The 20,420-nt window shown below is 39.6% G+C and overlaps 1 protein-coding gene across 1 annotated transcript; it reads right to left on the bottom strand.

Moving 5' to 3' along the window:
- Positions 1-53: 53 nt before the first annotated feature.
- PPID (peptidylprolyl isomerase D) lies at positions 54-16,201 on the bottom strand. The gene is made up of 10 exons (XM_072861707.1): positions 16,040-16,201; positions 13,948-14,088; positions 13,386-13,492; positions 8,672-8,860; positions 7,770-7,892; positions 6,037-6,143; positions 3,303-3,444; positions 869-955; positions 745-787; positions 54-193 (listed from the first exon to the last, which is right to left on the bottom strand). Exons 1-10 carry the CDS (start codon positions 16,122-16,124, stop codon positions 105-107), a joined length of 1,113 nt encoding a protein of 370 aa, XP_072717808.1. The 5' UTR covers positions 16,125-16,201; the 3' UTR covers positions 54-104.
- Positions 16,202-20,420: the final 4,219 nt, after the last annotated feature.

The raw sequence follows: 20,420 nt of genomic DNA, 5'->3' as shown, positions 1-20,420 counted from the left end.
GTTGTAAACGCTGAGAACTGCAGTACAGGGCCAACGAAAGAAGCAGTTCCCTTTATCGTTTTGCACGAGTTAGTGCATAGATTTAGAAGCTTAGAAAAAAAAAATCAAGCAAACATTTTGGCATAAGCTGCTTTCTCTTTCTCCTTTTGGGCTTTTATCTTCTGTTTGATTTTGAGCGTTTCCGTCTGGATAGCTGCTTAAAAAGAAAATCCATGATACAGTTATAGTAATCTCTTTACATTAGGTCTCATATGTCAAGACCAGATCACACTGCTGCAAATTACCTATATTTTGTATAGCAAAACTGCATTTAATCTTCTATTAGGTCAGATACTAGCAGCAAAAAATACTTGTCCCTTACTAGGTTTCACCTGGAAGGTAACCAGGTAGAGGAGGGTGTATCAAGCATAGTATTGGTGCCAACACAGAATTTATGAGCTAAAAATCTTACCCAATTAGATCAGGAAATTAAGAAAGTTAATAAGGCCCCTGTGAGAGAGGAAGATGGTTCAAGAGGCATGCTGTTGACCTACATAAGCAGGTTACCTAGCACACCAGAAACATCACTGCTGTACAAAAACAGGTTTTCCATCTCAGTGGGCTCTGTGCTCAATACATCAGCATTTAAGCTGTTAGATTCTGGGCATCACACTGGTATGATTTCCTACTAAATACTACCCTGGTTACTTTGTTACATTCTTAAAAAAAAAGTAAAGAATCTATAAAGAAACAGCTTTATTTTACCTTTGTCTTCAGGGGCTATTTCATGAGCCTTTTTAAGATCAGCCTTAAATAAAAGAGAAATATAAATTAATGTTCTGATTAAATGTTTAGATTTTTTAAAAAAATTAAATATTGTGATCATTACCAGTGCCTGATCGAGATCTTTTATTCCCTGCCATCCTTGAGCCCGTCTGTAGAGAGCTTTAGTATTTGCTGGATCTATTTTAAGAGCCTGTAAATTTAATAAAATTGTCACATTAACATTTCATGTATTTCACAGCCTCCCATCTCCACAAATGGCACAGTTCACACCAGCAGACAATCTCCCAAGCTGGTTTGAGGGTAAGCTGTCAAAACATTAACTGTGTAAAAAGGAATGGTATATTGTAGCACACTGAATAGCTAGCTAATCAGTTTTAATACCACTGCACCAGAAGCAGTCTTCTGTGAAGGACAAGCATACATAAGGATAAAATGGAACCTGTATATATCTATATAGATAGATAGATATAGATATATATCTGTATCTCTCTCTGTCAAAGCAAAGGTGTTGCTGCAGTTCAAGTTATCCTAACCTTGAGTCTCACAGTACAACTCTTTATATTGCAGCTTCTTCCTTCACACCAAAAATACCTCAAATGGCATCATAAAGAAAACATGCATATTTCCTGTAAAGCTTTTTTCACTGTAGGCAAGAAAGATATGTACAAGCAATCCATCTCATGCTTCAGGAACCTTACCAAGTTCCAGTCATGATGCCTTTTTTGAGCTGAATGGTTTCACTAATGTGTATATGCCAGCTCTAATATTACAGTATCAAAATGGGAAATACAGTAGCTGGGCAAAGAGATGTTCCACTGTTTGATTACTTATTTTTTTTCAGAGTACCTCAGTTAATTTGGCTAGCTAGGTGTTTTGTTTTCTTGCCTGTGAAGATTGCGTTCTTTTTTCTTATTGTAGAGAGTTCTATAGTGTGTCTTTGGTTTTTTATTATTTTAAAGAATATAGTTTCTTAGTGATTAGAGGAAATCTCTTTGCATGAATGTGTGGCTTTATTAATTTCATTTATTAACTTCAATTTGTTAATTAAGAATTATAGACATTTAGACGATGCATCCAGATTTTTAAAAATTCCTTCAGTATTGGCTGTTCATATAACAGAAGTATGACTCAGGGCACTCATCTTGATCTCTCTGCTCTAAAGCCTAGAGCCTCTTCTGTGTCAAGAATTAGAAAATTAGGTGTCCGTATTGTGTACACACAGGTAGCATTCCTTGTTTTTAGCTCGACCATTGTGCTTACAGCTATTTTAAAGGAAGGTTTGTTTGAACAGGTTCAGCCGTTTGTAATTCTTTATTTACATCAAATAATGCATGTATTAGATTGTTACTTTAAAATGCTTTTAGCCTTAGGAAATCATAAAAGTGAAAGTGTATAGTTTCTCATTAACAATTACCTTGAACTCTACTACTTAATCTTAGGAAACTGGTGTTCTGATTAAAACACTGATACACTGTTTAACACTTGTGATGAGGCATAAGCTGAATACATTACAGAGGTCTATTACAGCTATGGAGTTGCCTTTATCTAACAATTCCATAATCTTAAAAAAAAAAAAGTTGTGTTTTTTTTTTCTCAGTGGCAAGTATCATGATTAATAATTTATATCTGTAACACTTAAATGCTGTTTCAATTTTTACCATTTTCTAGATGACAGGTATCACATTACACAGTTTTCTTTTTTTTTTTTTCTTTCCCCATCCCCCACTTGTCCATTCTGAAGATAGGTTTATGAAAGTTTTCCATGTGGTAACACCGTCAGCAGGCTAGAAAGCAAGCCAGCTCTCTAAAGACCCCTCACACACAGATTAGCCAAGACTCCTGCTTTCAGCGTGAAGCCCTAGGAGATGCTGCTCAGGATCCTCTGCTAACAGATAAGAGCATTCTTTACTCTGTTTCTTCAAAATTTTGGAGTTTTACTGAATTATTTAAAAAGTTGCCTCAAGTGTACTAATTCTGTCAGTATGCCTAATGTCACTGTTCCTTTTTTTTTTCTTTAATTCTACTATTTTTCAATATTTCCATATTTATTGTTTCCTTCCTTCTTTCTTCCTATTCACTGGTTTCATTTCACCACTAAGCCTACCCAAAAGGGCTTTAGTTAGAAAAGTCACTTCAATGAATAAAATACAAGACCACCAAATCTAAAAGCAAGTAAAACATTTTGCTTATACTAGTCTTCCAGAAAAAAGTATTCCTGTTTCACTGAAGACAGTTTAACTCTTTGTAATATAAAAATCAGCTCTGCTCTTAGGAAACAAAACTGACAATGACAGTGTGCCTTTTTTCTGGCAGTAAGCAACAGCCCTCTTTTGTTTTTTTTCTAATGAGTAATTTCAATTTCAAAATCTTTTAAAAAAGCCACATACTGGAAAGTTAGTAATAACCTCACAATCAGCCTTCTACTTTGCTTACTTTCAAATCATAAGCTTGTCAGAAGACTCTCAAAGCTTTGTAGTTTCAGTCTCCATTTTCTATATAGGCCAACTGTTAATCAAACTACTAAACATTAAACTTACCTCTGAACAGCTTTCAATAGCTCCCTGCCAGTCCGACAGTTTTAGTTTACAAGCGCCAATGTTTAAAACACAGGTCAAAGCAACAGTCTTTAACTTTGGTTTGTCTGCCTCCTCTGCCACTGCTTCAGAAGCTTCTACATACCTGCAGAAAAAACAGAGTTACAAAGAGCATGTATTAGTGTTGCAACTTCTATTTTGTTCTGCCCTTAGCTATCTTTCCACAGATGTGTGAACTGGCCTCTCCAAATTGGTATTTTTAAAGCAGCTTCAATTCCACTATTACAAATATTTATTAAACTAAATATGTAAGACCTACCCTGACAAAAAAGATGAACTCACTGGCAAATGTCTTCCTGTAACTCCTATCCCTCCACTGTACTAACAGCATTCTTTTCCTTAGAGTATTCTAGATGGCATGAAACCATTAGAATTTATCTCAATTACTGTTTACTCTCAAAAAACATGTTGCTCATCAGTGGCAAAAAGTCAACACCACCACTGCACCTTCCACATTCATGGGAACCTTCATCTCTTCTTCAGTTCCCTCAGTAATATTTTAATTAATTTAGGCATTTATGGCTAAAAGCTGAAGCTAACTTTACTTTGTAAAGGAGGGTGTCTTGTGAGCATTAGTAACTCCACCCTCTTTCCACAGTCCACCTTCATGACTTTTTTCCCTAAACTTCAAAACTGACACTGGTTCAGAACTAAGCCACATCATTTACTGCATCTCTCTTTCATAGGCAAACTGTATCTCATTCTTCTTAATTTAGAATGTGCTGATGCTGTCAGTTTTTTATTTCAAGTGGCAAAGGTCTGCTGTGGATATAAAAGTCCTAATTCTTTTAATGGCCTACATGATAGAACTTCTGTGGTTTTATTTAAAAAATAAAAATTGTGTGTTTGCATACATTCACATTTTAAGCATGCCATGATTAATGCAGTCTTTGCAGATCAGTGCCTATGTAAGTTCAATTTTTGCACGCTCTATCTTTTGAGTGTTGCATGGTTTGTATACAACTTTGGACCACAGAAATAAGCAATACTTTAAAAGTAAATTAGACATAGTCCCAGTGATTTTTCCACTTGCTGGGCATCATGCAAAAGATGAGAACCAGAAGAGAGAGAAAAGGGTAAAAAACTAAGGAGAGTTATAATACAAAACTGTGTTATGTTCAAAACAAACAGAATACACTTATAAACCACACCAAAACATGGAAGACTGCAACCACTCTGGAAATAAAATTAGAGCTTCCAAGTCAAAGAAATCAGTAAGATAATATCAAGGGAGACAATAGGAAGTGATAATTTTTTGACAAAAAAAGTGTCAATTCTTACATATAAAATACATTTAAAAAAATGGTTAAGCAGCAATAAGACAAGAAAAAGAACAGAAGGTTATAATGGTTACTGCTGGTAAAAAGAAACAAACAACATCGCCAGGTGGTTTGCTAGGTGAGTTGTACATAAGACATGGGAGATAAGAGCTATTCTATTCCTATCAGTTCTGGTGAAGTGCCAGCTAACATACACCATCTTACGTAAAGTATTAGATTTTAAGATACAACAACAGGGCATGTCCACAAAAGTATGACTTATAAAGAAGAGCTGGAATGATCAGATTTGTTTAGTCTAGAAAAGTTACTATCCTTTCCATCCACAAGGACGGATAAGGACCACATAGAAGCTGTCTACTCAAACTGGAAAAGCCTTCATTGGGTGTGCTTAAGAGTGAGCAAGACAACTAATTGTAAGGAATGGCATAATTATACCTGATATTTACCTAAGAATGGGGGGAGGAAATGCACAGATACAACCCAAAGTTCCTTAAAGATCCATTCCAGCCTTTTTTTCTGTATGATTTCTAAAAGGTTTACATAGAAATCCTATTTAGTTCAGGGTTTCTGTTGGTCTATATGATGGGCTTTTTGAGGGCAGGGGGAGACATTGCATCTTGGGTTAATATCTGTAATTAAAGGATTCATTTTTATGAAATTTATTTTTTTAATTTTTCATTTTGTTTGAAACCCAGTCAGTTAAAAACCTCAGCTGTAGCATTAAATATGCCTGAATTCTTGTTCTTTCATTATTGTTACTGCTAGTTAACCAGTGATCATTAAGAAGGTAGGGATAAAGGTCAGTATAATTAAAAAAAAATTTTTAGAAGCAGCTCATAGACATAAAGCAAAAAGCATGAAAAGAAGAAAAGAGCAGTATGGAAACAAAAGCAGAAAGACCATGATTTTGAAGGCAAGTCTGAATTATACATGGAGTCAGGATGATGGTATGGAGCCTCAGAAAAAATAATAATGAATAAGGGTCACATTTGGGGGTACGCTCTCTTGAACTTATCAATTTCCTAAACCTACTCTTTTTTAGAAATCAGAGAAAAAGTATCTCGCTCCTTTCCTGTCCATTAACTACCCTGTGTATACTATTGTGCTTTTCTTCCTAGTAATGCACCAGCACAGCAAGAGTATTAAAAAAGGAGCATTCGTCTGTTCTAAACAATACTTCCTGCCTATAGCTCTTACCTAGCAATGAGTAGAAGACCTACTTGAATAAGTAGCTAAAAATCAACCAGATGTTTTCCAGATTCAGAAAGCTCTTTTTAAAAAAAAAAGAAAAAGAAAAGAGCACAGCAACAGGCACTTTTTAAATGCACATATCATTGCTTGATAGCAGTATTAATTTGGGTTACAGGAACTACCTGATTGAATGATGATAGCCTTACCGTAAACTTTTACTATACTTTTTAGCTGCCACTGCCCAATTTTGCGATTTGAAGAAAGTATTTCCTATATTCTTTATGTCTTCTGCTATGACCACAATCTTGTCAACCTAATAAAATAGATGGAAAATATGAAGTATGAATGTACTTATGAAAGAAGACTTGAATTACTTCATGTTTAACAGTAGGATCCCATGTCCATCCTCATTAAAAGATTATTATAAAATCTCTGAATAAAAATATTCCAATTTTAGAAAAATACTAGCTTCAAACCACTCCTATAATAGGCTCTACTTTGCGTAACACAGTAGTCTGAAAGATGAAATTCCTAATGGGTTTTCTACAGTATAAAGGGTGAGAAAATACCAGAGACAACATAGCAGTTCAACTCCTTCCCCTAAATGCTGCCACCCACACAGAGCTATATATAAAGGTGTTGACCATTATTCATAGAAAAGAAGACATGTTAACAATCAAAGTATTCAACCAAGACAGCCTTATTCCTGAGAAAATTTTGTCTTCTGCTTCTCAAAATGGTGTTAGTCACCTGAACTCTGCACGCTCTCAAACTAGAAGCCGTATCAACACAATTCTCCGTCTCTCAAAACACTAAAAACATCTATGGAAGGAGAAAAAGAACTGCCTGTCTTTATCAAATCTATCATTTCTATTTCCAGAATGGCATACATTTCAAGTGTTAAGTTACTTTTCCAGTGGCAATAAACAGTTTATAATTACCGCTGTCTATACTAGAGTTGTCTTAAGCTCTGTCAAATGTGTATATGTTGCCATTTGTAATACTATCAGTTTACACTTCTACCCTACTAGAATTAATGACCTTGAAAAAAACTGATCAAAACATGAGACCAATGTCACCATGGTTTCTGTAGTTAGTTTACATGAACAAGTTTAAAGTTAAAGGAGGCAGGTGCCTGCCAACTTCAGTTCTGAACCCCAGCAAATGCTATCCAAAAACATCTTCACAAGTTGAAGTGCTTCTCAATAGCCAGACAGGAGTTTCTGGTTTCTAGCTGTAATGTTTTTTTACTATTCTAATTCTGTATTTGGAATCTACACGTGCAGCCCCCTTTTTTTTGCCCTGTCACAAAACACTGATTTACACAGTTAGTCTATTTCACTTTCATGATAAAGTAAAAACCTGCAGAAGAGCTGCTTTCACCAGTCTGCTCCCTAACTCTCAACAACAGGTCTTCCTTCAGTTTGAACAACTTGAAAAGCAAACAACTACTGGGAATTGAGAACAACTAGCTCTGATGTAGTAAAAAATTTTTTAAAAGGTTGATCTTTTATTATTTCTAGTAAGTAAGTGAGGCAAAATCTTTTTAAGGGTGGATATTTAAAAAGTTGCACAGAAAAAAGTGTGTAGGTACAACATTAAGTTAGTCATCTGCAGGATGGAGTTCTAGTAATTGCAATTTGTCACTACAGCACAAACAAAAGTAAAAAGAAACGAAGAACAGAAAAACAGTAAGTGTAATAATTGTAAGTGTGTTTTTAGTTACTGGGGAAAAAATCAGCTGCATTTCACACTGAAAAAGAGATAGCAATCCCCTCCCACAGCATTCTCTTTCCTAAAATTGAGTGTCACAATTTAATCAGGACCTTAATCAATTTTTAAGAAAAAAGGCTTAGTGAACATCATCACAGACACCGTGTAACTCAGATTACCTACAAGTCTTGCATTCTGTAAAATTCCTTAAAAGAAAAATACTTACATCTTTCAAGTCTATATCTGAATCTTCAGGAAAATCTGGATGAGCATCTCCAGATCCATCCTGGGGAATAATTCCCCAATCATCTCCTTCCTTTAGCTCTCCACACTCTGCAATGACGCACAACTGAAAAAATAAAGTGTAAGTAGCAGTATTGCTTATTAAGACAATTTCCCCCAAAAAACCTACAACTTCTGAGTGCTCTTTGAAATTAAGTAAAAATGCTTTTTCATCTGTTGTTTGGGTGCGTTGATTTCAGGAACCCATTGCATCATTAGCCTTTCCTCATCAAAAAGGCTTTTATCACAGGAAGTGTTGCCTTCAGAGGAGCAGCGTTCCAAGAACACCATAGCCATGCTCCACGGAGAGGCTGGAAAAGGAACTGGCAGCAAGGTGAGCTGCAGCAAAACGCAAGACACAGAAGTTCTACTACATTAGAGAAGATGGTTCTTTCCCAAAATGCCAAGTCTTCTAAAGTTATGGAGGTATTAATTTTTCAAACAACCACAAACTGACATGACCTACAGAGATTGCTTTTCCAGAAATATAACAACTTCTGACATAAAATTAATAATTACGTATCACTTAGGTAGGGTTGTGAATTCCACCTTTTAATTTTGTCACCCATCCTACGCTTCTAGCTGTGCATTTCCACCTTCACCCTGGTAAAGGCTTCCACCCTCACAGCTGTGTCGAATAAATCAATTGTTTGTGCAGGGTAAATTTACAGCAAAAGAACAAAGCCTCTTAACAAGAACAGTAAAATGGAAATTAACACTGTTAGTAAAAATAACTGGCTAACATTTAATAGTTCTAAACATTACACCAAGCATTTAGAAGAAATGAATATACATCATATAATGGAAGAATAAACATCATCCCTAAGTGCTTTGGATTTTGCTTACCTTAGCAGGATTTTCTCCTTTTACTTCAACGTTTTCTAATATTTTAACTACACCCATTCCTTTGATCACTTGGCCAAACACCACATGTTTCCCATCCAGGTGAGAAGTAGGCACCGTTGTAATGAAGAACTGAGAGCCATTAGTACCGGGTCCTGCATTTGCCATGCTCAGCAGCCCTGGTTTATCATGCTGCATTGGGGAAAAAAAAAGTCACAACCAACATATAAAATATCTGTTATAAAACCATACCTGAGATTCTGTAAGGCTATTAATATATATAGCAAGGCCAGCCATACTGACAACTTGGTAAACCAGACAGTTACATACAGTTGGCAACTAATTCTACCTATCATGACTGAAGAGGGCAAACTGCCCAGCTCTGCATCTTTACTTGCCACCTAGCAGACTAGCAAGCAGAGCCACATGTGTGACTTGATGCTGTAACATCTGTCTGCTTCTTGCACACTCAATCCCCTGCACAGCTGCTGAGTTTAGACAGATCACCCAAGAGATATCTCAAGTTTCTCACTGGATTATTCAAGACCACTGGCCTCAAGAAACAAAGCAAAACACCACTTAAACCAACTTTAATGTTGCACTCTCAAGATGGGTATGTATTGTTAATTTTATATGGGCTACTTACACAAAGTATGTTGTAGAAGTATGGGGTTTAGGGGAGTGTGGTCTTTATTATTTAAAGGTTGGTGGGGTGTTTTTAACTCCTTCACTTTCCTAGAGAGACAGTTTTTATTCTGTTGGGACTTTTAACCATCTAATTATTTTGGCTTATGCTACCAGGCCACAAACTAACAAAAATTTATTAAACAGCCCAACAGGAGAAGATATTGTTTATCTTGTTTCCCATAAGTACTTTTTCCTTCTTTGAAATAAGAATTATATTGCTCTATCATACAGATTATTTCATTTTCACTTGTACTGCAAAAATGTACTTCTCATGTGTTGTGAATCTCTTGTTAAACTGGCATAACACAGTCATTAAGATATTATTCTCCCCAAGCTGATCTGGTTATTAAGTGCAAGGAACTCTGTTTAACTTAAGTCAGTATGTTATACCAAGACACTGGTACATGCTTCACTGACTGAAGCATGCAAGCTGTGGTATTCCTAAGAAACTTGATACTGTGGGGAGGAGCGGAGGACAAAAAAAAAAAGTATAACAGCACAGAGGAGATGGAAGCAGAAACTGCTGTGAAGTAGTCCTCAGAGCTCAACGGGAGGTTGATAGTTCGAGACAACAGTCTGAAACAGCTGTATTTAAGCATCTGGTTTGTCCCTATAGCCTCTACCACTTTGAAGAACCTGTTGTTTCGAAAACTGTTTTCCCATACAGTGTTTGGATTTCCATGGCAGCAGGGAGAACTCCTTGCCTGAGGTGTTCATCTGGTCATACAGCACAGTGAGTCTGAATCTTTCAACCAGGATTTGGCTCAGGAACTCTGGGAAAAGGTTGTACAGCTGAGAGCTAGAATTGCACCTAGCCAACAGAAAGCTACTGGAATAATCTTGGCTTTGTCTCTTCTAATCTTGAGACTCATCCTGGGAATCAGAGATGGCAAATGACACAGAGGAAGCCTGTGTTCCACAGCAAAAGAGGCATCTGGTAGCAAGCCTGCAGGAATGCAGCCTCCAAAACAAACATCTGTCGTTCTGCATCGTAGTTGCTGGCAAACAAGTTAATCAGAAGGGTTCCCCCATAGGAGGTTTTTGCAAATACCATTTGAGGCTGGTCACTGATTCACTGCCCAAGAGGCAGAATAAGACCTGTAAATCTTACTTTTCTTTTTTTTTTTTCAATTACAACTAATGCTAGACAGCAATGGTTTGTAAACAAAGAGCCAAGTAACAATAAGCTCTGGTGTTGCCTTACACCTGCACGTTTACCTTTTGCCTGTAAAGATTTGGAGGACAAGTTGGAAGGTTACGGACAGCAGTCTGGTGGCTCTGATCTTCACACTGACATGCAACCCCATTTCGTTTGGGACCAAGTCTCAACATTATTCCCATGATGAGAGTCCCTATTTATAAACAAAACTGTCATCACTCATGTATTTTCTTGCCATGAGTGTTTTGAAAAAACACTGCGGATAGATAGATAGATAGTCTTTCCCGTGATGGTTTCTGCTTGTCATTTTGTAAGCTTATAAAGCAAGTAAAAAAGTCTGGAGAAAATCAGATTCTCTGACAGATTCAAGGCTTGCAAAACTATGCCATGGTAACAACACTGCTTGAGGACTGTGTCAGTTGGGTGTTCCACAACAGCACAGCCATTAGCTGGAGAAGTGACACCAAAAAAAGCCTAGGGGGATTGATCTGACATGGTAAGCTGACTACTGACAAAGTCTTGCCGTTTATTGCAATTTACAGGGAAACCATACAAACAACACAAGAACAAACAGGTAGCTCCAGTGTCCTCAAGTGTCAAAAAAACCAACTCAATGTTGTCCGAGACAGTGGTTTGAGGACATTTTGCAGGACTGCTAGATGAAGTGCAAGATTCAGTGAATTTCTACATAGTAGAGGCATTTTAACTCCCACTAAAATCCTAACATACTTGGCCAACAGATGATTGGAATTCAGCTCCCAGACTCTGTACAAGATCCAAGTGAGTTCTTCAACTCATCCCTGGCACATTGACAACTTTTGTTATAGCTGAGCAGTCAGAGAAGTACAGAAATGGGGATCATCTGCATTCCATTCATAATTACCTCCAGATCTCACTTGACAGTACAACCAAAAAAGTAACGATGACACAGTCTCCTTCTTCAGGGAGTTAGAGATCCTGTGACAAGGACTAATGCAGAAGAGTAACTTCAAGCAGCAGTGCTATGGGCACCACTATACCAAGTGTCAGACTTCAGAGAACATCCTCTCACAACTGTAATTAACTCTATGATGAATGCTGGAGCTACATTTCCAGCTATTGCTCCAGACTTGGTCACAGACTTTGCTGCCCGATCAGTGGAGGATTGCCATACTTTCTTTTCCTAAAATACTGTTTGGAGGTAAGCACAATTGCAGTCAGGGCTTTGTCTCAACCACGGGACAACGATGTCTGTAAGTGTTTTAGTCAGTGTCATTGAGGAGTCATTCATATGTTATCACATAATAACACGATATGAAAATGGTTAATGCCTGTGCTGAGAATTGTTACACCTACAACAGCGGGTGTCCTGGCTGTTGGAAGGGATACTTGCAGAACGTGTTATTTTTGTTGTTTCCAGGTAGTACTCCCACCCAGGTTCAAGATGCGACTACTGATAGTTCAAGCACAGGGGATTGTTTCCAGCCACACAGCCCTTTATGTACAGCTGAGAACACAGATGAGCACTCAGAACAATTGTTATGGTTTCCGCTTTTTTCCACAATATCTAAGTCTGCTAGCCAAAAAATGTAAGCCACAGTGTACAGGTAATACTTAAATTTGGAGATCTTCAAATATGGTATAAATTATAGGCTTAAGGTACACAGATCTGCTGTACAGTATGGTGAAAAGCAGTCTTCTTCCCTTTCTGGAATACCCATTTTTAAAGAAAGGTAGAACTAAGATGCTTAAAAAGAAAAGATTTAAAAATACAGAAGGCAAACATTTCTTCTTCAAAAGGATAAAAAAGAAGTCAATCTTATGTCAAAAGACAGACCCTGGAGGCATCAACTGCATTTGATTTTGATGACAAAGAGAAGCCTGAAGAATGGTAATGGACATTTTGAAGGTTATGCATTTGCAAAAGAAACAAAAAAGACACAGGACACGTCTTGAGAAAACTGTTGTTCAAAAATTGTACTTGTTGTGTCTTTAAAGCACATGCACCTGCAGTCTTCCTGCTGTCACTAGATGTTGATTTCGAGGACAAAGACAGTTTTAGAATTTCCTACTCTCGAAGGACAGCTCCCTCCTCTCTTCCCACAGCTGGGCTGACAAAACTGCTTGTGGGACTGCACTAATGGTTGCTAGTAATGAAATAGTGAGCTCTGATACAGAAGTGGGAATACGTAATGGGAGGGGTAGGAATTTCTGCCATCAAAGCCAGCATCTCTTAAAATGACATCCTCAAATCGAGACCTCTGCATATTCAAAAACTTGCTTTGTTCACAGCACATTTTTCCAACATTTTGGGTGAAAAAAAGCCATTCATAAAAAGCCTTTTACTTCTCATATCACTGAAAATAACTGTAGTGGGGAAAATGCTTTCTTTTAGATTTTCCTTTGGATTAATTCTGCAATCCACCATTGGATGAATTCCCCACGTCTTAAACAAGAAAGGTATTTCTCACATCTGATCTTACAAATGTTATTAGTACACAAAAAAAAAGCATAAAATCCATTTAATGCTAACATACTGTATACGCTTCAGAGTGACAAAATTTGCCACTCTTAAAATAACATCCCTACTTCAATGAGAACTAAAATATTGTTTCAAATTAATTTCTGATGGTGCAATTAAAAAGAAAATGTAAACAATGGCAGTCTTTGTCTTAATGAGGTTGACCTCATTTTATATGTATTCATGCATGTATTTGTTCTGTATTCAACAAAGACTTTAAGGACAAACTAGTTTGGGGCTTTTTTGCTGCATTCTTTCCACTGCTTAAAAATACGTTAACCTTGGACTAAAGAGTGCCAATTCTGAACATGAAAAATAAAAATCACTGAAACTTCGAAAACTGAATACAATTAGTATTTTCAATAGAGTACCTTATAATGAAAGTTTTCATCTTCAAATTTTTCACCATATATACTTTCTCCACCTGTGCCATTTTGGTTTGAGAAATCTCCACCCTGGACCATGAATTGCTTAATAACTGTAAAAGAAAATAATTACAAAATACAGCAGCAAGGCAGGAAAGGCATGAAGAAAAACAATTCAGAGATGAAGAGCAATCCCTGTCACCAGCACCTGCGCCTAAATAAAACCAAAAATCACCTTTTATTTATCAAGTCTCCCCTAAGTACTCCTTTTCAGTTAGGTGGACATTACTTGATGTTTAATCCTTTACCTGAAATCCATTTCAACCTATTCACAACTCATAGTAAACTAGTTTTACTATTACTGACTTACTAGTAAATTTATAATTTACTATTGTCAATGCATGGTAAAAACATCTAGTCATTAGGAGGGTCAAAAAGTCAAAAACTTACTTTCAGTCAAGTTATTTCTTAAACAAGTGCTCCAAAATATTATTTAACATTATTTCAAATACTGATAATGGAGGACTTCTGTTACGAACAGGAAAACAGAGGATTTCATAGAACTTACTTCTGTGGAAAGGACATCCTTTATAATGGAGAGGTTTCCCAGTGGTAGGCCCGGTTCCTTTCTCTCCTGTACATAACGCACGGAAATTTTCAGCAGTTTTAGGTACAACGTCAGCAAATAATTCAAAGACAATGCGTCCAACTGAAATGACAAAAAGAGAATGAGCCATATTTTTAAGTCCCATCCTTGGCATGGTGATGTGTTGAGCATTACAGGACAAGGGAAATTAATGTTTCAGACTTGATTACTTTTATTTAATTTACTATTAAATTTACATTTTGGGGTTGCTCCATGGCAATCGCTGGCAGAGTTACATAAGGTTTTTAGCAAGGTTATTACCAACAATGAATTCCACTATCAAGAATAATTTAGGGGGAATAAAGACAGATTCTGCCAAAAACTACCAAAAATGCCAAATGCATTTTCTGACAAAAAAATGTGCACGGGACATCACACCCACATATATTAAAGCCAAATTATGTATTTTAACATGCATACTCATTTTATGTCTATTTTAACATACATATGTAGCTTTTTCAGTCAAAACTAGGTACAATTAAAAAAAGACTGTTTTGTGGAGACGTTTATTTGATCAAAAAAGCTTATGCCAAACATGTACACCAGCCTTACTCCTCATTCTCTTAAACCCTAATTTTACTAAGACACAGTAATACTTAACATGCGTATGAATAATGGCTACTTACAGTTACAGAGGCTACAAGCAATCGTTAAAACCAAAAATGTACATGTTTTAACTAAAGGAAGTGAAACCTGAGTAGCTAACAGATCCTGTAACAGTCGATAAATGGATTCTGTGTCAAATTCTCATCTTTTCACAAACTGGCTTCTCAGGGAGCTATTTCTCATTCCTAGCAACCACCGTCAGTTGATGCTCGTTTTCTCATCAGCCTCACAGTCAATTAGTTAACATAACTTCACTCTACCGGAAGCTAAATGTAAATATATTAATTCTAATTAATACAGGATGAAAACAAATTAGACAAGTGAAAGTCAATAAAAAGCAAATCATCTTACAGACTTTCTTCTTTTATTCTTTTGAGCACTAGAATGAATAAATGAGAGGCAATATCCTGAGAAAAAGGCAGCATCTATCTTCACCCGTGCAAATTTTGAAAAGCTCCGCTTTCAAATATTACCCCAGCTTCCATGTTGTTGTTTTCTTATTTCCATTTTGACCGTTTGCCCAGATTTTTGCATGACCTCCGGCAGCACCGGCGATGCCAAGAGAATGACTGGGACCGCCAGTTTGCCTGAACCCTCACCTCCGCAGACCACCACCGCTCGGCGCACCCCAGGCCGGCAGGGGCTGCAGGCAGGGAAGGCCTGGCACGCTGTGGCATGTCCCCAAGACGTGGCAGGGAGGGCCACGGCTCGAAGGCAGGAGTCGCAGCCTGACAAGTGGGTCGCTCCGATCGAGGCCGAGCTTGGCACACCGACAGCACGTGGAAGAACGTGTGCAGGAGCAGGCTGCTGCTGTAGGTACGCCGAGGGCCTATGTGTTGCGGGGCACTGTGCCAGTCCGCTAGGCTTGCTAGGGCGAACTGGTAGGCTTGGTATGGGAACGTGTTGCAGGGGGCCACCAGTGGCAGAATATGCACCTGCTCCCCTGCATCACCCAGCGCTATTTCCCTCAGCTGAATATTCCCCCCTCAGGGGGAATGGGGTGCCAATGCAGCCATCTTGCGTTCTATTTCCTGGTCCTGTTCATTCTGGCGGGGAAACCTCAGAGGGAGCGCGCCGGGCCCCGCAGGCAGGCCCCCTCCCGCCCCACAGGAGGCCTGTTAGCGGCGGGGCCATGTTTCTCCTCCTCCCCGGGGCCGGGCGGATGTGCGCGCAGCCCGCGGGGGCAGCGCCCGGCCCGGCCCGGCGCCACCGGAGCCCAACGATCCCTCCCCGTCGAGAACGTTCCGCCCCGCGGCCCGGCCCGGGCCTGAGCCGCGCCGCTCCCGCCCGCTCCCCGCCGCCCGGCCCGGGCCCCGCGCGTTCCGCTCAGGGGCGCCCCGGCCCCGGCCCCACCGCGCGGGTCTCGCCGGGTCCCTGCCGCAAGGGCCCGTTCCCGCCCCCTCCCCACCTCGCTCGCCCCCGATGTCCACATCGAAGAAGGCGCGGGGGTTGCAGGGCTTGCTGGGCCGGGCGAGAGGGGACGGGTGCGACATGTCGCAGCTGCCCGCTGCCGCGCTGGCTCCGCCTGCTCGGCCGCCCGCGATTCCGGCGGCCGCGGGGTCGGGGCCGCTCCCCGCTCCTCCCACCGGCGGGGGCGGGCGGGTGGCGGAGCGGGCCGCGGCCGGCGAGGGGAGAGAAACCTTCCCCCGCGTTCATGTCGGCGCGGGCCGTCGCTGCCAGGCGAGGCGGAGGGAGCGTGGCCGGGCTGGGCGCCTCGGCCGGCAGCGCGGGGGAAGCGGGCGTCTCTCGGTGCCCCCGGCACGGCCTCGCACCGCTCTCGCAGGCGCCGGGCGGAAAGGCCGCCCGTGGTGGCGGCCTGCGGAGCGCCGGGTGCCGCACGGCGGAGCCAGGGTCCCGCAAATGGCTGTAGGAAAGGTCTGCCTCTGCGTGTTGCCGCCCAGCAGCCTTAAATGGCTTGGAGATAATCTGCAAAGAACGTACGTTTCTTTCTTGAGGATATATGTGTATACAGAAGGCCTGGGAAGCCGGGTAAGGAGAGGAATTTTTGATTTTGCCTGGGTTTATAGTTTGATGAGAGAAGTGCAGGCTTTGTGAAAAGCTGTGACCCATGGAAAAACGGGCAAATTGTCAAAAGTTACTCTCACCGCATAAATGTTTAGAAACGCTGAATAACTCCAGTCTTCTTAAGGTCTGCAAACAAAATGTTTTTCTTCCAAAGTATGAATATCATGATAATTGATCCGAGGCAAACAATCTCTTTCAGCCACTTGTGTCGACCAAGGATGCGAAAACCATCAACAAACTTTGATGGGGCTCCTCAAGGTGCAGAATTCCCAAGCAGATGAATGGTCAACATGGCCACATCCTGTGCTCACTGCCATCATGAAGGCAAGGTGTGTGTTGAGGCAAAAGCAGAAGGGGCAGAAGAGTGCTGGGCTCTGACTCTTGCAAACTTACAGTCCTTCTGGGAATGCTGCTGATCAAAATGAGCCTCTCTGTTCCTTGGACTTCTCTAATCCATCCCAGAAACCTCTACATTCATTCTTTGATTCATTGTATCCTCCAAAGGCTTTCTCCTCTAATTCATGTCATCTTTGTATGTTTGGACTTGAACTTCATCAGGCTGGTTTTCATCTCTCTCTCAATATGTTCTCAATATTAGATGTGTCAGAGGGCAGTTGTAATTCCCAGATCGAGAGAAAAGATAAAGTAGCATTGATACTAATAACACTGCTGTCCATATACTGCATCGGGATCATTCCCACAGCCTCTGTACAGATGTTGGATAGAAAAGGTGATCAGCACCGAGTGCTGTTGCATATTGCATCTGGGAACCCTTAGCAGAAGGAAAAGCCATCTGCTACTGTCTGGGAACACTCAGTGAGGAATCTGGAACCACGCTAAGGCATTTCTCTCTCTGAGCCAGGTCATGCAGCTGTGTCAGGGGTTTCACATTCTCCACAATGTCAGAGGCCACCAGAGCTCTGAGTCATCTGTAAGTCACCAGGCATCTGGCCATGGTCACTGGCTGAGATATTTTTATCATTACGCTTAGCATAGGTGAAGTGCAGTGGCGTAGGAGAAGTGATCTCAGTGAGGCTGTTGTTAGCCAAGCAAGTACAGTCTGGAAGAGATTTCTTTAGCAGACATCAGAGTAAAGTGCATTTTGTTGGCGTGTGTCCCCCGCAAGAGCTGTTGACAGCTTCCTCTCAGGAAGAAGTAGTGATTCATTCTTCCAGGAGCAGACTTACACTGTCCCTGCAGGTCTTTTTTCGTGACCAAGTTGGAATAGTCTAGATTCTAGATTAGGAATTCATGTTACAGTAGTTGCTCGGAAGTCCCTATGTGCAAGGTACTTTAGAGGTACAAAGAAAGAGGCAATCCCTGTGCTAATTGGAGGTATGAGGTGAACAAGAGAGAAATTAAGCAACTTTCTCAGTGTTAGTAGGAGAATCTGGAAAACATGTGAGCTGAATGAATATCTCCCAAGCACTGCAGTAGCATAATTGCTATACATATTAATTTATAGTCATTGACAGATTGTACAAAACAAGTATAGTGTGACTTCGGTCAAGAATTTACTGAGTGATTTTATGTTCAAATTAATATATTGTTACACACTAGATTGATAGATAAATAAGCTCTTTCAAAGTCAGACTTACTTTATAAAGTCCTCTAAAATCTCTGTTTTCAAGCAGTAAAATTGCCTTTGTGATCCTCTAATGCTTTGTGATCTCGTAATTTAAAAATCTTCTTATCACCAAAATATCTCTTATATTAAGACACTGCCAATAGTTTACATAGTAAATACTTGTAAAGCAGTACATTGAAAATAGGCACTATCACCGAATTGTCTGTTAAATGTTTTAATTCAGATATTTATTTTCCTGCACATACAGCTTTGGCTACCCAGTAAAATTAGTTTGAGTATTATCATTAGATAAACACACGTTGGGGGTGCTAAAAACTTGAAGCCATTGACTTCCAGTACAGGTCTCCCCTCCACCAAGTACATCATACTTGCTGGAGTATGACACTGCAGCCTAATTGAGCTCAAAGATCAGTCAGAGAAAGGGATGTGGATCTTATATGTCCAGCCATTTATAAAATCTTCATTTTCACCTCTTCTTCCCTCCCTGACTAAAGAAGCTATCATTGATAAATGCATAAAAATGCATATATCATTCTAAAACTTGTACTGCGATGGAAGACACAATAAGCAAATTTATTTCATAATCATTCTAGCCTATCAAATAGCATTCACTAAAGAATAAACTGTAAAATAAAGATTATTTATAATTGTTGCTGATTGTGTAAGAAGGGCAAATATGTACAAATATTTGTGTACATATATCACAATATATACATATTGTGTACAAAATCCAAGACTAGGATTTTTTGCTTTTTGTTTAATTTTCTTGCTCTTTTTTTCACCTCTAAATCTGTATTTGAGACTATGAAGAAAATAGAAGCTTAAAAATGTTCATTCCACCAGAAGGTGAGTGCCTTGTCTAAGGATATTAAAAGCCGTTTTGGTTTGTGTAGGAGTAATTGTATGTTTGTGGCGTTTTCACTGGACTGAATTGTAGCTTCAGAATATAGTCCAGTGGAGTACTGATGGGATCCACTTGACAAGCGACTGACAGCTTTTCAGAACAGCTATCAAGAAGCTTCCAATATGTAATTTTTTGGTAACAGTCTTGGTAAGGATGCTTTCACTGCTTGCTGTGAAATAGAGCAACCACTCAGCCTTTCCTGTGCCGTGTGACACTGAGGGTGCATCATTTGCTATTCCCATGTGACCTGGCACGTCAAGCATGTCACCTTCATGAGAGACATGAGACAGGAGAGAGAGAAATAAATCTGTTTTCTCATCAGGCTTATTGTTCCCCATCTGCACCAAGTCTTTTTCTGCATAAAGGTGAATAAAGAGGTCCCAGATTAAACCCTTACTGAGCAGTTATTGACTCTGAGCTGATTCCTCTAAGCTGAATTAAAATGCAATGTTAAACAATGAAAGAACCATATGTTCTTGTCTCAGGATGTTTTAAAAAGAAAATTGTCTACACAGAGCTGACATAATATGACAAAAATTGAAAGAAAAGTCATGCATTTGCTCATCACTAACTTTCAGATATGCTGATCCCTAAAGAAATGGTTTAGCTAAGAACCAAGCAAAAATAAGCAGAATTTTTAGCTATATATTTTAGCTCTGCTTAGAACATGTTTTAGAGGCAAATAACTAGAGTAGCATTTAGGACCTCAGGACATGAGGAGGCATGGCAGAGAGTGCCTATGACTTCTGATAACAGGACAAGCCATGGCTTGCAAGAAGGAGAGGCCCAAAGTGTTAGCTAGCTGCTGGCCGCTGTTGCCACAGTGCTGATGTGGGATGTCAGGTTTGTTGCTAAATTCCTGCCCTGACTTTTGATACAAATGTATGTCCTGTATATTACTGCAATTTCATGTAAATGTATAATGCTGTTCATCATAGGTATCACCAAAAGGTATTAAAATATCAATTATGATTACTGCATTCTTTATTATGTAGAAAGCCTTTTTGGTCTGCATCTAATGTGGGTAGGATGGAGTCCAAGGTGAACTACATCAGCATGGATTTAAAGACAAGAATGCAACCAGCAAATAGTAAGTCCCACAATGGATTTTGCCATTGAAAATCCAGGACATGAGGATTTCCAGCTAGGCTTTGGATGGAGTCCTGGGCAGGAGGCTTAGAAATACAGTCTACCAATGCTAACAACTCTGTTGTAGAGAGCAACCAAATCAGGTTCTAAACAAGTGTTTGAACATTCACAGATATCTACGTC

Source organism: Ciconia boyciana, chromosome 5 (genome assembly GCF_034638445.1).
Source record: "Ciconia boyciana chromosome 5, ASM3463844v1, whole genome shotgun sequence".
Taxonomy (NCBI): Eukaryota; Metazoa; Chordata; class Aves; order Ciconiiformes; family Ciconiidae; genus Ciconia; species Ciconia boyciana.
The sequence above is the reverse complement of the archived record's forward strand: the minus strand, read 5'-3'. Positions and strand labels throughout refer to the sequence as shown.

What these genes read in the sequence shown, in the direction of transcription:
- PPID (XM_072861707.1), bottom strand. Translation starts at nt 16,124, where the DNA reads ATGTCGCACCCGTCCCCTCTCGCCCGGCCCAGCAAGCCCTGCAACCCC. An exon ending in AAGGAGAAAATCCTGCTAAG is followed by an intron (nt 7,893 to 8,671) that starts GTAAGCAAAATC and finishes TTATTTTTTCAG; the next exon opens with TTGTGCGTCATTGCAGAGTG. An exon ending in AAGTATAGTAAAAGTTTACG is followed by an intron (nt 3,445 to 6,036) that starts GTAAGGCTATCA and finishes TTTTTTCTGCAG; the next exon opens with GTATGTAGAAGCTTCTGAAG.